The sequence below is a fragment of the Vigna unguiculata genome, chromosome 10 (assembly GCF_037176805.1).
Source record: "Vigna unguiculata cultivar grain cowpea cultivar isolate G323 ecotype 2 chromosome 10, ASM3717680v1, whole genome shotgun sequence".
Taxonomy (NCBI): Eukaryota; Viridiplantae; Streptophyta; class Magnoliopsida; order Fabales; family Fabaceae; genus Vigna; species Vigna unguiculata.
In genome coordinates this window covers 53,029,199-53,044,436 of record NC_140801.1, presented here as the reverse complement: position 1 = coordinate 53,044,436, position 15,238 = coordinate 53,029,199, and the positions used below count along the sequence as shown (strand labels likewise).

The window sequence follows — 15,238 nt, the reverse complement described above, 5'->3', positions numbered from 1 at the left end:
TAATTTTTTTCTTCTAAAAGTAGTTTTTCAACTCATAATTTATGATACAGTTTATTTAATTTTAATTTTAGAAAGCTCAATTTTATTTTATTATGTAATCTTATCTAAACTATATTTCGAAATAATTTTTAATATATAGATAGATAGTCTAAAAGAATTTGTAAATAATTTTGTTATACCCCAGAAATTACCAAATAGGTATAAAACACATTTTTTGAGCTTACTCTAGTTGCCATTTCTATTTAAAAGTTTTTCAAGAAAATATTTAGTGTTTTAATTTCGTTGGATTTGAGCATACTTTAGTCGATTTCGTTTCTACACAATTTATTTTCCCGAAATATCCATACCACACACCAGTTATTCTCAGGTAACAAGCAAGCATAAAGTGTAACAAACGAGGGTATTTAAGTCATTAATCACTGGAACCCTTGATGCTTGAAGACGGTGGTGGGAATTGGGGATAGGAGCTGAAACCAGAAGAAGAAAGAAAGAGTTGAGAGAATATGATCCTTGCGGTGCTCTTTGCCAACGCTGAGGGCAATATCCTCATCGAACGGTACGTTCAGATCCATCTTTTCTTCCCATTCCCAATTTTTATTGTTGCTGTGCTTCTCAGTTATACCTCAACTTCTCCAATTCGTTTCAATGTTCTCATTATGCATCTAAATTTTAGATTTTGTGGATCGAATCCTGCTATTTAGATTGGATCTCAAATGGGTTTGGCATGGATTTTGACGGGATAGAGTAGTAGTTGATATATAGTTATTTTCTCAAACATGTTGAAAAAGGGGCATTTGTCTCCGTTAAACAATAGTCCGATTTTTCGTAAGTGCTTCCACGATTCCACTTAACTAATTATGTGATCTTGTGTTGGAGTGCTTCTTTGTTAGAAATACAAGTACAAGTTGAAAATTATGTATTGATCAGAAATGAGAAGGCAGAGTAATACATAAGAAAAAAAAATACCGACTTATACAATGGCTTTAAGGTTTTAGGGTTGGAGATGTTTTCAGGATTTTTTGTATAGATTTACAATGACTCGTTGGTGGTTAATCTTCCCCATATATCTTTCTAGAAGATTTTCTAAATTGGGTATGAATCATTGTGGTAAAAGGGTGAGGGAAGGTGTCTTAACATAAATGGGGGACAAGGCATACGGTTTGGAATACACGCATTGAAAGTCGTATTTGAGTTGAAATGAAAAAGTACGGAAACATAAGAAAAGATCCCAAAACACAAAGTCATAAAGGTTTTGCGTTGGAGGTAGAGGATGATCTTTTATATGGGTTTACTCCAACTCATTGGTGGTGAATTTTCCTAGTGTCTCTAAAAATTTTCCAGCATGCTTTTTATATTATTGGGTATTTGGGCTACATTTTAACTGTAATAACATAACCCCGTTTTGATACATATTGTCTGGTCATGCCTACATAAAATACATAATGATTTTCAATATTGCAGTTTTCATGGGGTACCTGCTGAGGAGCGCCTACACTGGCGTTCTTTCTTAGTCAAACTAGGAGCTGATAATCTTAAGGGTGTCAAAAACGAAGAGCTCCTAGTTGCTTGCCACAAGTCAGTATAGCGAACTTTTCTCTTATATTTTACTTTGAATTTCATGTATCTGTGTGTGCTTATATGAATTGCCTCGTCAAGAGCAGAAAGATTACAGATTAAATAATTTTAGTTGCTGGAAAGAATGGACCTGGTATTTGGCAAAACAGTATCTTCAGATGGTGTAGTTGATAGCAGAAATATCAGAGATGTATTTGTAGAACTGTACGAGTGTTCTACATGACTAAAACACGCATTGGTCAATGATGTTTAGCAGCTTTTGAAAACTTGAATCATCATTTGTCACGATCTGAAGTTTGACTTAAAATAAGATTATCTTTTCATTACCAACTCTTTAGCATTCATATTCTTTTTTGAGGAAAATTGCTTCTTATTCTTTTTTGATGCTATAGTAATTGTACATCTTCATTGCTTCAGATCAGTTTATATAGTATACACGGTGCTTGGGGATGTCAGCATCTATGTTGTGGGAAAGGACGCATATGACGAGCTTGCCTGTATGTATTCGTGGACTCTATATTTTATATTTGTTGGTTGTAATATAAAATCATGGAAATTAGTCATTCTGCAGCTCTCAGGCAGAGGATAGGCTCACTTGTTTTAGATTGCAGTGCTGACTGAGAAGGGTATATTTGAAAAATATGAACAGAGCTACTATATCCATTTTTCTTGAGTCTTGACGCAAATATACTTAACCGGTTATACTACAAGAGACTGAGCTTCTTTATTTAGGTTGCTGCTAGTAAGCAGGATGCACCTAGACAAACGTGCATAGGATGATAAGATATAATAAACTATTTGCAATCAAAAGTGATAGAGTTAAGAGTTCAGTAATAGAAAGAAGAGTAAGAAGAATAAGAGTTGTGGAGACAGAGAATCAGATTTTTGAAAGCTGGATTTCAATTATATATTTTTCTATAAAACTCTGTAATGTATCTTAATTTGTCTAATAGACATCAAGCTACGAAGAAATCGTAGGTTTTTGGGACAAAAAGTAGTGATGAAAAACTTCGCCTACACTTTCTTATTTTGATAATGCAAATAATAACTATTGCAGATAAACATTCCTTTTCTAGCATATTTGCTGGTAAGACTAGCGATCACTTTAACTGTCTATAAGGGACATATTTTGGATTCTACATTTCGTGAATGATTTTGATTGGCTTACCAAGAAGATGGTTAATGACATGATGACATCTGCCTTTTTAGCGTTATGCATTATTTCACTGGCGCTGGAAATATAAATTTCAAGAGCCCTGGAATACTTTTCAATTTACATATCTGCTTCTATTTACCTTTTTTTCTATCCAGTGTCAGAAGTGATCTTCGTCATAACCTCAGCTGTGAAGGATGTATGTGGGAAGCCCCCAAGTGAGCGTCTCTTCCTTGACAAGTATGGACGAATTTGCCTTTGTTTGGATGAAATTGTATGGAAGGTAAGGAGGCATGCAGAACATTTCTCAGACTTTCAGTTGTACAGAATAACCAAAATCAGAGCTTCTGATTTTTTGTCAGTTTACTCTATCTGCTTGTCTTTGGAACTCATATAGGAAAGAATTCCATGTGATATATGTCATCATAGGCATTGCTTATTTACTTATTATTAGGCCCATTATCTTCTGCAATGCATGTGATGGATACCCTGAGAAAGCTTTGTTCCATTGTTTCACAGAGCAATTTTCTTCTTGATGCTTTTATTGACAAATTTTCTGTGTTATGTCTTGAAGGGATATTTGGAAAATACAGAAAAGGATAGAATCAAAAGACTGATAAGGTTAAAGCCTCCAACAGAGTTTTGAATAAGAAATCCAGAGGTTGTCATACTATAATGACTGGTATGAGTCCTGTGTTCAGTGTAGCATCTTGTAAATGCATACGGGCAAGCAACCAGAGACTGTGCTGGATATCTTCGCTTTGCAACGACTATATTAAAATTCTTGTGTTAAAATCTTCTCAATTTTTAGCACTGGTATTTTATAGAATTCCCAAATTCTGCCTACTATAATTTGCCTATTTTCCCCCTCTTTTTATCCTTGCATATTGTTTGCTGTGTGGCACATTATTGCATTTTATGGAATGAGGGATTTTCATGCTGGCTAAAATAGTTGCATTTCATTATACCGTTTCATAAACACTAGGAACAAAACATTTTTTAACTCATTATTGTAACTTGTTTGGTGTGTGAACTAATTTTGGTATCTTCTAACATATCAGTGTGTTTATGAACAGTGAAGTTGAAGGTAGAGCTAATCCAAATTTCTTTTATTAAGGATAAAATAGTTATTTCATCACATTTATGAAGATGCAGAAAGAAACATTGGGTGCATGAAGTAATGGCATTTTAACATTTCATACTAGGCCTACCATGAATAATTCTACAAACTCTATCTCTTTACTTTTCTTTAGTAGTTGTAGGCTTTTATAATAGTTGTTTCAGATGTTCATATATTTCATTAGACATATTTGATGAACTATCACTACTAAAAGAAATAGATTCATAATTCTATCTAATAATAATATTCGTGGTTTACTTTTGTGGAGGTTTTTCTTCAAATATCTTTAAATATCTTATTTCAAAAAATTATTCAAGTAATTTAAAAAGAACAAAAATATCTAATTACTGCATACCATTTTTTTTGAAGTTATTTATTAAAAGTTTTTGCTCAATCTATATTCACAGCCAATAATCAATATAATTAGCCAATAACCAATAAAAGGGGATGTGTAACTTTTAGCTTTTGCGTATTGTAATATATATCATAACTAACAAATAAATGCTTAAACAAAATTAAAAATATACAGAAATGTTAGTATTAAAAATAAAGTAACCAAAATAATATAATACATTAAAAACGAAAGAGTTAACCAAAACAAAGTAAATCAAATTAATAAAAATATCTAAATAATTGTCTTTAGAAATATTTTCTTCTAAAGTATTATCATGGTTATTATCAGATAACTTGATGCTTTTATTATCTTAAAACCTCATTTATTATATTTTTGACTTCTAAAACCGTGGTTGAACATAGAGGTGGTAATGTGGGTCTCGTCAAAAAAATGTAGGGCAGGTTAGGATATTGAGCTTATTGGTCTGCAGAAGTCTAAGTTGTAAAAGTATGCAATCCATATAAAAAACATATATTTGTGTATATTGATTATTTTTCTTCTATACTTTTGTATGAATGTTTCAGAATTTTGTATGATTGAAAAAGATAAGTATTATGTATTTTTGAATATGTTTAACTTTAAATAATACATTGTGTATGTCAAAGTAAGAATGTGAATATGATAGAAATATTGAATTATCAATTTATCATCTAACTTTTTAAAGTTTTTGTTTAATTTTGTGAACTAATTAAAGTTTCTCAATTTGTTGAACATTCAAAGTTTTATATTAATTATTTAAAAAAAAAACGGGTTGGTCTGCCAACTTCGCATTTTTGCAAGACAGATCAGACTTTTTGACCCGTGTTGAAAATGTGGGACGAACCAGTCCAGTTCGTATTTTGTAAACCAAGTGCAGACCGGATCTAAATGGTTTAGATAGACTCACATTAACACTCATAATTGAACCTTTCATATTTGGTTTTGTTCTTCTCGAAACATAGGCTCCTCCAACAATATCACCAAATTACTTTATAGACAATCATTAATGCAGCAAATTTCGAAATTTACATTCAATACGTGTACCGAATAAGGCAAATTCTTACCAATATTCTTATTATTAACACTTGTGCTGTCGTAATTGGTGCCAGTGGGACTGTTATTATCTATTAAAAATATGTGATAGAAGAGTCTCTATTTAGCATGAACTTAAAAAAATAAGAGCAATATTTTTCTCACAAAAAATAATAAACAAAAGGGCAAACTTGATTCTTAAACGTTTTATTTTGGTATCTAAATATGTAAATATCCTATTGTTAAATTTTATAAAACCACTTTTTCAATTTGATCATAAATAAGAGATTAAATATTACATTAGTGGGGTCTCACGAATTCAAACACTGACTTTATAAACGGTTCACAAATAATATTTTACACTGTTTTGTTTTAGTATAAAATTAATATTTATCAATTTTGGAAAAAGAATGGTTTTGTTTTCCATAATTAATCCTTCTTTCCTATAGTAGTATCGTCAAGGTTGGTGGTGGGACAGTTGAAAACTTGAAAATGGGAAGGGCTTTTCGGACTATTCCATGGTTGCACGCGCTATATCTTCTCGTCCCTGCTCCACTCGCTGCTGTTACTCTTCCTAAAACCCAAAACCAGATCTAGGGTTTATTTTCATCTTCAATCTCATTCTCAACAATTCTTTCCGTTGCGTCTTCGAAGGTCAGCTTCTATCAACTCTCTCTCTGTCTCTCTCTGCAACCAATTGAATTGGATTTTCTCTATCTCAATCTCTCAAACTGAATCTGAAAATGTAACCCTAACCAACGGAATCAGATGGGAGAATTGAAGGACGCCGAGACTTACGAGGAAGAGCTCCTCGATTACGAAGAAGAAGATGAGAAAGCTCCCGATTCTGCCAAGCCTGCAGAATCCGGCAAGAAGTTAGTCTCCCTCCTCTTTCTCTTATCCTTTTTTTTTTTTATTATTATGAAACTGTGAATTTGTCATTTTCTTTGATTAGTTTGTTTTGCTTTTACGCGATTGAAAGTAATGGAAGTAGCTATGTTTGTTCTTATTTGCTTCTACTGGTATCAATTCGTACTACCTTAGGGAGCGTGAATGTAAATTTATTTATTTATTTATTTATTTTATTTTTAAAGTAATTTGTTTGCTGGTCTTGTCTAGCGAACAAGACATTGTTTGTACAGTAATATAATGTATAAGTAGAGATAGTTGCCTAACCCTGTGTTGTAGCGTAGATTGTATAGATATTAAAAAAGTGAAATTAGGGTAGACAATAATAAGCATCAATTTACACTCACAATTCTATGTTGAGGCTTTTGTAGTGTTTTTGTGACATATTGATGCATTGTTTTCAAAAAAATTATTTGCTTAGGTTTTCAAGCCAAACTTCTATGTTGCACCTCCTGATTTTGTGTATATATTGTTTTTGTAATGCAGGGGTTATGTTGGCATCCATAGTTCGGGTTTTCGAGACTTCCTGTTGAAGCCAGAGCTTCTGCGAGCCATTGTAGATTCAGGATTTGAGCATCCTTCAGAAGGCAAGATTTAGCATTAAATGTTTTTGCTTGAAGTTGATATATGAGGATAGTCGTACAATTTCTACTAAATTTTCATGATGGCTAGGATTAATTTGTAGTTTTCTTTCTAGTAATGATGTTTGTCCTGCTTATCTGTGCTCTTAAGTGATTTCATCTCCATTTGCCAATGCTATTGATCATAATGTTATGTATTTTCTGTTTCATTTTCAGTAAAATTTACACTGTTGAATTCAGTTGGCTAAGATTTCAATATTTTCTTAAAAGATATACTTTTTACTAAGAGTGGGTTATTGGTCATTGTATTGTATGTTTGAGAGGGAATATATATATATATATATATATATATATATTCCCTTTTGAAACCTTTTATTATTCAGGAAGCTACCAAAAAACCATTGTTGGCGTTAAAGATAATCTGGACTCACTGGTTATTATTTTATTTTTTTCTCGGCTAAAATCTTTCTTGCTGGATTGTATCTTTAATGGTTTTTTTGTATTATTGTTATTTTTCTTATTCTCTAATCTATTTTCTTTTGATTTACCAGGTAATCACTACTAGCATATTATTGGTCACGAAAATTGGTTGGTAAACCTTTACATTAAAAGGATCTGGCAGATCATATATACTTACTGAGGATTCGTCCACTACAATTTTGTTTGCTTCTTCATTAGTGCAACATGAATGCATCCCTCAAGCAATCTTAGGAATGGATGTTATTTGTCAAGCAAAATCTGGGATGGGAAAGACTGCTGTTTTTGTTCTTTCTACACTTCAGCAAGTTGATCCTGTTCCTGGTCAAGTTGCAGCTCTTGTTCTTTGCCACACAAGAGAACTGGCTTATCAGGTATGTCTGCGTTCATGTGGATGTAAAGTATATGAGCTGCTAGAACAATTTGTTTTCTACTCTTCTGTTTACGTACATAAAGGTATTTCTTGTATTACCTATACTTAATAAAGATTCATCTGTCCAGATTTGCCATGAATTTGAGAGATTCAGTACATATCTTCCTGATATAAAGGCTGCTGTTTTCTATGGTGGCGTCAATATCAAGGTTCACAAAGAATTGCTCAAGAATGAATGTCCTCATATTGTTGTTGGAACACCAGGGAGGATTCTTGCTTTGGCTAGAGATAAGGACCTTGGTTTAAAGAACGTGAGGCATTTCATACTTGATGAGTGTGACAAGATGCTTGAATCACTTGGTCTGTTTCTTCCCCTGTAAATTTGTGTTTTTTGTTATGCTTTTACAATCTATGATATCTTATCATGTTTTTCTTATTTCTTCTGTTTTACCTTCACAGATATGAGAAGAGACGTCCAGGAGATTTTCAAATTGACTCCTCATGATAAACAAGTGATGATGTTTTCAGCCACACTTAGTAAAGAGATTCGACCCGTTTGCAAGAAATTTATGCAAGATGTAATGTTCTTTTTATTTGGTGATTTAATGTACCTTATATGGTAGGATGGTTTAGTAGTTCCTTCTCTCATTTATTTGTGTACCACTGATGTTCTTTTCTTAGAAATTTCATGAAGCTTATTATTTTATTACGAAGCATTTTTGTTAGTATATTTTTTATTTTTTATTTTCAATGTTTATCCTTGTTTAAATGTAATTGCAATTATAAGTAAATGAAAATAACTGAACTCCATTTATTTGTTTTCTATGATGATTAATTAATATCAACATATTTTGTTTTCAGCCTATGGAAATCTATGTGGATGATGAGGCCAAGTTGACGCTTCATGGTCTTGTCCAGGTATGTTTTATTAACGTTTCTCTCTCCTGTTGGTAATTGTTTTTTTAGTGAAATTCTGTTTTCTAGCTTAATTCTACTCACTTGTAACCTTTTTCAGCACTACATCAAATTGCAAGAGTCAGAGAAGAACCGGAAGTTGAATGATCTTCTTGATGCTCTGGATTTCAACCAAGTAGTTATTTTTGTCAAGAGTGTTAGCAGAGCAGCAGAGTTGAACAAGTTGCTTGTGGAGTGTAACTTCCCATCCATCTGCATACATTCTGCAATGTCACAGGAAGAGAGGTATTTACAAGTTCTTCTGAAATTGGTGGCATGTGCTTAGACTTCTGAGTTTTTAGATTTTTAAGTAAGTTCTGTGTCTCAGAAGCTTCAATTCAAAGTATGGTAGACTGATTGATTGGGCGTTTCAACTCCCTTCATTTGCATAGATGTGAACTTTTATCTATAATTGCAGCCTTATTTTTGGTTTTAACACATTTACCCATTTCAGATTGAAACGATACAAAGGCTTCAAGGAAGGGAAGCAAAGGATTCTCGTGGCAACTGACTTAGTAGGGAGGGGAATTGACATAGAACGTGTTAATATAGTTATTAATTATGACATGCCTGATTCTGCCGATACTTACTTGCACAGGGTAATTGCTGGATCCATTATATTTATTTCTTTTATGCTCCCTTTAGTAGAAGCGGAAAGACATAGAGAGAGTAAAACAAACGAAGGGAAATAGGTGAGAAAAAGAGTACAAACGAGATTTGTTTGGTTGAGGTGGAATGGAGATAAATGATAATAAAATATTGTTATGATAATATTATTTTAATTTTTTTGTTATTGTGTTACTAGTTGATATAAGTCTTCGACAGTTGTTTATTATTATTATTATATTATATTGCATATAAAAAGATTTAAAGAAATTGGACCTTATAATTGATTATGTGGCATTGTGTAGGGTGTTAACCTTTAAAACACTATAAGACACAGTATAATTATGCTGTGTCCTACACTCACATTCCATGTTTTCACTTTAAAGCACCTCTTGTATTCACTATTTTCCTCTCTCTTCTTCCAGCCCTCTTCATCTTTTCCTCTCTCCACCTCTTTCACTTCATCCTAAGCTACGTTTCTATTTAACTTGTGAATTTATAGGTAGGAAGAGCAGGTAGATTTGGCACGAAGGGGCTTGCTATTACTTTTGTCTCCTCCACTGCCGACTCTGAAGTTCTTAATCAGGTCAAGCCCCCCTCTTTCATGGAGCTGTATTAACATTTCTTTTGTACTCTGACATTAAGAAATGTAAGGAATCAAGGAATCTTTTCTCCATACGGTGCTTTCTATTAACAAAATTCTGAATGCTGATTTCAGGTGCAATCTAGGTTTGAAGTTGATATTAAGGAGCTTCCTGAACAAATTGACACTTCGACATACAGTAAGATTGTTTTCCTATTCAATGTAGATGTATGATGATTGCATGTAGATAATAAATACACTGTTGAATAATTCAAATGAGATGAAATACTGTCTCAAGTTTTTACGTTAGTAAAAAAACTGACTTATTTTTGTTTTCTGCAGTGCCAAATTGATGACGTTTTGGACAATAGGGAGGTGGGATTCGAAAGATCTTTGCCCATATTGAGGGATGGATTAGGTGGCATCTCATGAATTTGAGTGCTTTGACACAATATTTAACGAAAAATGTTATATTGTTTTAAATTGGAAGATTGGTCGATTTGAATTACTTCATTTTGAGACCCAGCATTTGTATTTGTAGAAATTCATGGTAGTCATCGTAGCCTATAATGTGTTGTTAATCATCGATTTGTTGAAACATTTTGTGGCAGTACCGTCAACTCATCCATTAGTTTAACATTACAAGTTAGTTCATGTATCAATGCGTCACATAACTGGTCTGTTGGGGTTGATATCTGGATGCAAGATTTAGTAGCAAAGAAATTATTATTTTAATGTACTTCATATGAATTGCTTAATCGTAAAGGAGTTTTGTCATCATAAATTGATTAAATTAAAAAAAAAAATGGGAGCTGATTATTTTTTTCCTTGTGATAGAAAAATATACGATCGGAAAACATATAAACGAAGGGACGAGTAAAGATTATTGATATTTTTTTTTCAACTTTCGACGTAACAGAAACAAGGCACTAAAAATCTTTACTGAATAGTTTAAAAAACATAACAGGAGTTTAGAAGGAAGAACAAAAGCCAAATTGACTCGACTCACTTATGTTTCATCCCTTCAATTAATAAACTTAAAAAAATTTACCAAAATAAAAGCCATAATAAAACTGAGAAAGACTAATTATATTCTCTCAAGTGATAATAATAAAAAATTACACAACATAACAAATAAAAATTCTAAAACAATATATTTTTGGATTCATCCAATTGGATTCCATGAAGATGACCAGACCCTTCTTCTAACGTGTGCCTCCGTGAAAAATTAACATCAATAATGCCAAAACAGAGATCCAAAATCACAACTTGAATTCGCAAAAACACTCTGGCAGAGCAGAGCCTCTTCCGATAGCAAAATCATCTCTGTGAACCTTCCACAGCGCTGCCATCAACTCCTTTCCCCTAAGACCCTTTGAGGTTAATTCTGCAAAACCTCTTCTACTCAAAAATAGAGTCTTGTACAAACCTTTGAAAGCTCTCATTGCTGCAACCATCTTGTCCATGTTCCCAAAATACGTAGCTACATAAGAATCACTGTTAATGGATACATAATAATCCAAAGCAGCTTTTGTATTGCCATGCATGTTTGTGAAGTCTTCCCTACTAAGAAGACTTGACTTAGTAAATATGTTGGCATAGGTCTCTGTCAATCCTTCCATCTCCATCAAACCATCTCCAGCAGCAAGGTATATATTTGTAGTTGGTGGGATGGAAAGAGATTCAAGTACTACAGCAGTCTCGTTTGGTGTAAGTGGACATTTTCCACGTAGTCTCCAAATGCGAGCTAAGTCTCCAGTCCATGGTTTTCTGTCGATTTGTGCTTCCTCTATGGCTTTCATGGAAGCAGGAGAAAGACCCTTGTACTCACACTGACTGTATGCAACCATATCAGGCTCAAAACGAAGATGAAGAGACAAAAAGGGTTTAGGTATTGCTTCCAGAAGCTCAGAGGCCTTCATTTCCAAGGACCTCGAAAGACGCAATGCTTTGTAACAAGCTTGACACAGAGCAGCTTTTGCATACAAAGGGTATCTGCAAGGAAAGAAGAAAAACAAAGAACAATCAAACTCACTTACAGTGGTAACAAAATACTAACAACTAACATTTGATCATACCTGTCTCTTCTTTGGGACATTGCTGGTGTGATTGAGATGTACTTGTGTTGTAACAAAGATGGAAGAACACTTTCAACGTAATCAAATTGCCCTTTCCGTTTGCTACAGTCCACTGGAACAGGTTCTTTAGATGCAACCTCTGGTGGTAACTCTTTCACAACTTTGACAAAGCCATTCATATGCTGTATGAAGTAGTCTACATCATATACATCAGCAAAACCACTGTAATGGAACCAAGTATTCAGAAAGATAACAAAATTTATTAGTCAACCAATGAACACAATTTTGAGTAAAGATTTGTGAGGTATTCCAGAGAAATGGAAAGGTAAATTGCCTTGTTTCATTCCAATATGAGGCCACTTCAAACTTTGGCAAGACGAGGGTTGCATTTAACAAACGAGCAATGCCCACACCGTCACAGAACTGCAATTTCATCTCAATTTAAGAAAGCAGAAAAAGCATATTGAAGATATTCCAAGGATCTGGAGTAGAAATTCTAAAGATTTTTTCTTCAAGTACTCACATCTCTTCGCATCTGATTGAGGCCTCCATAGCAATCCACTCTGATATATCCGTTGGTTTCTAGTGGTAGAGCTGCACCATTTCAAGAATAAACAAAAAAACGAAAGCAATTGTCTGCAATGAAAGCCAATTAAGGTTGATTCAGAAAATAAAAAGCCAATCTGCAACCCTCACCCACCCTCAACAATGAACCCTAGCCGTTGCAAATCTAACTCCAAATAACATTGAAAACCCAATCCTATGCCCTAACTTCCAATTAACAAACACAGAAGTAGATCTACTCACTGCAACTTCCGGAATTTCAATTATTTTGACAGTTCTAGCTATCCCTATACCCAATACAAAAATGAATCCAGTAATCACAAAAGCTCATTCAATATAACAAATTTTCAACCTTCCAAAGCTGAAATGTAGTAAAAACAAACACCAATTGATTCAAGCAGAAAGCACCTGTTTGTTGTCCTTGTAGCCACCAATTGCAAGGTCTCCATTCCACGAGTCTCCGAACATTCCATATACCCACCACCTCCCCACTGCACAACATCAATTCACGGATCAGCAACGGAAACCAAAAATGTCACTACCCAAGATACCAAGTCCACAAATTGAAGGTGCCCAGTTGCGAATTTCAAAGCTTTATAGCGATTCAAGGCATAAAAAAAGATGGGTGCTGAAATTAGAAACGACATACCCAGAAATGGGAATTTGGGATAAAAGGGAAGGAGGCGATAGCAGTACGAGAAGGAAGAGGAGTGAGAGCGAAACGAGAAGGACACTGAAGAAAGGTTTTACAGAGAAAACGAACATTTGATTTCACAGAACTGGTGATGACAGTGTATAGATCCTGCAATTGCACAACCATGGAAAAATCGCTTTGCTCTGTGCATTTCACACATCGGTTCGGTATTCTGCTACTTATTTTAACATTTAAAATAAGAAAATAGAAAAAGGTTAAATATAAATTAATCACAGAGTAAAATTATATAATATGATAACTTGTAATATAAAACATGTAGAGATGTCTTGAAAATTCTTTACACCGTATATAGATGCGTTTTTATTTTTCGAAATATTTGAATTTAGTTATTTTAATTAAATTTTGTTAATTTTATTTGACATTTGAAGCATGTTTCATAATAGTATTTGACCTAATATTAAAATAAAAATGTATCAAACAATATAAATCACTTAAATATAATTTCGAAATACATACGAAACATTAAATAAATCTAACAAAATTTAATTAAAATGATTAGATCTACGTATTACTAAAGATGAAAAATAAAATTGATCCAAATTTTTTAAATAAATTAATTCTAAAATTTGATAAAAGTTACGGAACGAAAAACATATTTAAAATAATTTCAAAAGCTAACTAATAATGTAACTACAAAAAATTTAAAGTTGTTTTTCAAGTATTATGAGTTCAAAGTTCACACTTGTTTAAGGTTTGCTTTTGGTGTAACGATTTTCAAAATATATTGAATTATTTTAAAAAGAAGTGCAGATTTAAACTTAACAAACAAAATTCAGCTCGTTATAACATATTTTACTCGGATTATGAATTTATATTGAAAAGATAATTCAAATATTTTATAAATATTTTACAAGAAAATTTTGAAAAAATAAAATAAGAAGAATTTTATATTTTCTATATTTTACTCATATAAATAACTAGAACACTTATAATTCTATAATGTTATTTGCAGAAACAATTTACTTTCTCATAAGAATATTATTTGCATCATGTAGACTGTTTTTATATGTCTACTTTTTCTCTCCACAATTTATTGAAGATTGTAACTAGTTTCATTTACTAAATTGGATGCAAATAATATCTCACTAATTTCTTCATTCATTAAAAGTATTATTCTTCATTCATTTAACATTCATTGTTGCTTAGTATTATAGAAAAAAATTAGTTTATGCAGAAATTAAATAAATTATACGTAAATGTCGCATAAACTAGTTTTAATGTGTGAAAAAAAAAAACTTGATCTTTTTATGTTTCCAAATGATAATATCAATAATAATTATTGTGCAAAACTCGAAAAGAATAAAAATATCTTATGATATTTGATGTATTGCATATTTGATTTAATTCAATCCAAAATCAAAATATTTTATTACATCGGATGAAATTTCAAATTAGATTTTGAAAAGCAGTCCCATTCAAACTATGACATTCATACTCGTTGTTTATAGAATTATATTTGATTGAAAATAATTTTAGTTATTATTTTATTGAAAAAGTAAATATATTGTACCAATCTATTATAATGGCCTATATTAAAGATACATCATAATATTTTGTAACTAACATATCTACTTATTTGTTCTTTTTAATTATTTTTATCACATTTGCTACCTAATCTATTATTTATCATTACTTTTAAAAAAAAAACAAACAAAACAAATTTATGTTAAAATAAAATTGCTTTATATTAGATTCTATATAAAAAGATTTAAATTTTAAACTCATAAAATAACATATCTAAAAGTTAAATAATTTATTTAGATTATTTTCTTATAAAAATTATCTAATCTAATTCGCAATATATCAAAATTTATCACAAATGATTTTATTAGATTTCCTAAAATTTAAATAAGTTATAATATTTTAAATATAGAAATCTTCATAATATATATATATATATATATATATATATATATATATATATATATATATATATATATATATATATATATATATATATAAACATGAGTTTTCTTAATCAAATTTAATCATTCATACAAAGAAAAAAAAGGAGTATAAAAATCGAGTAATAGTTATCATGAAATCAAGAAACCTTCACAGAGTTTCTCATTTAGGATTCAAAATAGCGAAGAAACGTAGGAGCAACATTCAAAGAATTCATAGAAGATGTTTTGTTCTTCCCTT

The 15,238-nt window shown here is 31.9% G+C and overlaps 3 protein-coding genes across 5 annotated transcripts; 2 read left to right on the top strand and 1 right to left on the bottom strand.

Annotated features, from left to right (window-relative positions):
- The first annotated feature begins 307 nt into the window (after positions 1-307).
- LOC114165872 (SNARE-like superfamily protein) lies at positions 308-3,574 on the top strand. Its single transcript, XM_028050484.2, has 5 exons — positions 308-556; positions 1,462-1,575; positions 1,993-2,072; positions 2,887-3,011; positions 3,303-3,574. The coding sequence occupies exons 1-5, from the start codon at positions 504-506 to the stop codon at positions 3,372-3,374; spliced, it is 444 nt and encodes a 147-aa protein (XP_027906285.1). The 5' UTR covers positions 308-503; the 3' UTR covers positions 3,375-3,574.
- Positions 3,575-5,708: 2,134 nt separating this feature from the next.
- On the top strand, positions 5,709-10,394 carry LOC114166673 (DEAD-box ATP-dependent RNA helicase 15). 2 transcript variants are annotated; one of them, XM_028051435.2, is made up of 12 exons: positions 5,709-5,907; positions 6,022-6,128; positions 6,649-6,749; positions 7,422-7,594; positions 7,722-7,953; positions 8,053-8,171; positions 8,455-8,511; positions 8,609-8,793; positions 9,002-9,146; positions 9,656-9,739; positions 9,872-9,935; positions 10,079-10,394. In XM_028051435.2, exons 2-12 carry the CDS (start codon positions 6,022-6,024, stop codon positions 10,087-10,089), a joined length of 1,278 nt encoding a protein of 425 aa, XP_027907236.1. In that variant the 5' UTR covers positions 5,709-5,907; the 3' UTR covers positions 10,090-10,394. The 2 variants fall into 2 exon arrangements, with proteins under 2 accessions (XP_027907236.1, XP_027907237.1); XM_028051436.2 differs by lacking the exon at positions 5,709-5,907 and having other exon boundaries at positions 6,016-6,128; positions 7,295-7,594.
- Positions 10,395-10,804: 410 nt separating this feature from the next.
- On the bottom strand, positions 10,805-13,250 carry LOC114166672 (O-fucosyltransferase family protein). Of its 2 annotated transcripts, none has more exons than XM_028051433.2 (6): positions 13,028-13,250; positions 12,787-12,869; positions 12,338-12,408; positions 12,149-12,237; positions 11,815-12,036; positions 10,805-11,731 (listed from the first exon to the last, which is right to left on the bottom strand). In XM_028051433.2, the coding sequence occupies exons 1-6, from the start codon at positions 13,141-13,143 to the stop codon at positions 10,999-11,001; spliced, it is 1,314 nt and encodes a 437-aa protein (XP_027907234.1). In that variant the 5' UTR covers positions 13,144-13,250; the 3' UTR covers positions 10,805-10,998. The 2 variants fall into 2 exon arrangements, with proteins under 2 accessions (XP_027907234.1, XP_027907235.1); XM_028051434.2 differs by having other exon boundaries at positions 12,338-12,450; positions 13,028-13,205.
- Positions 13,251-15,238: the final 1,988 nt, after the last annotated feature.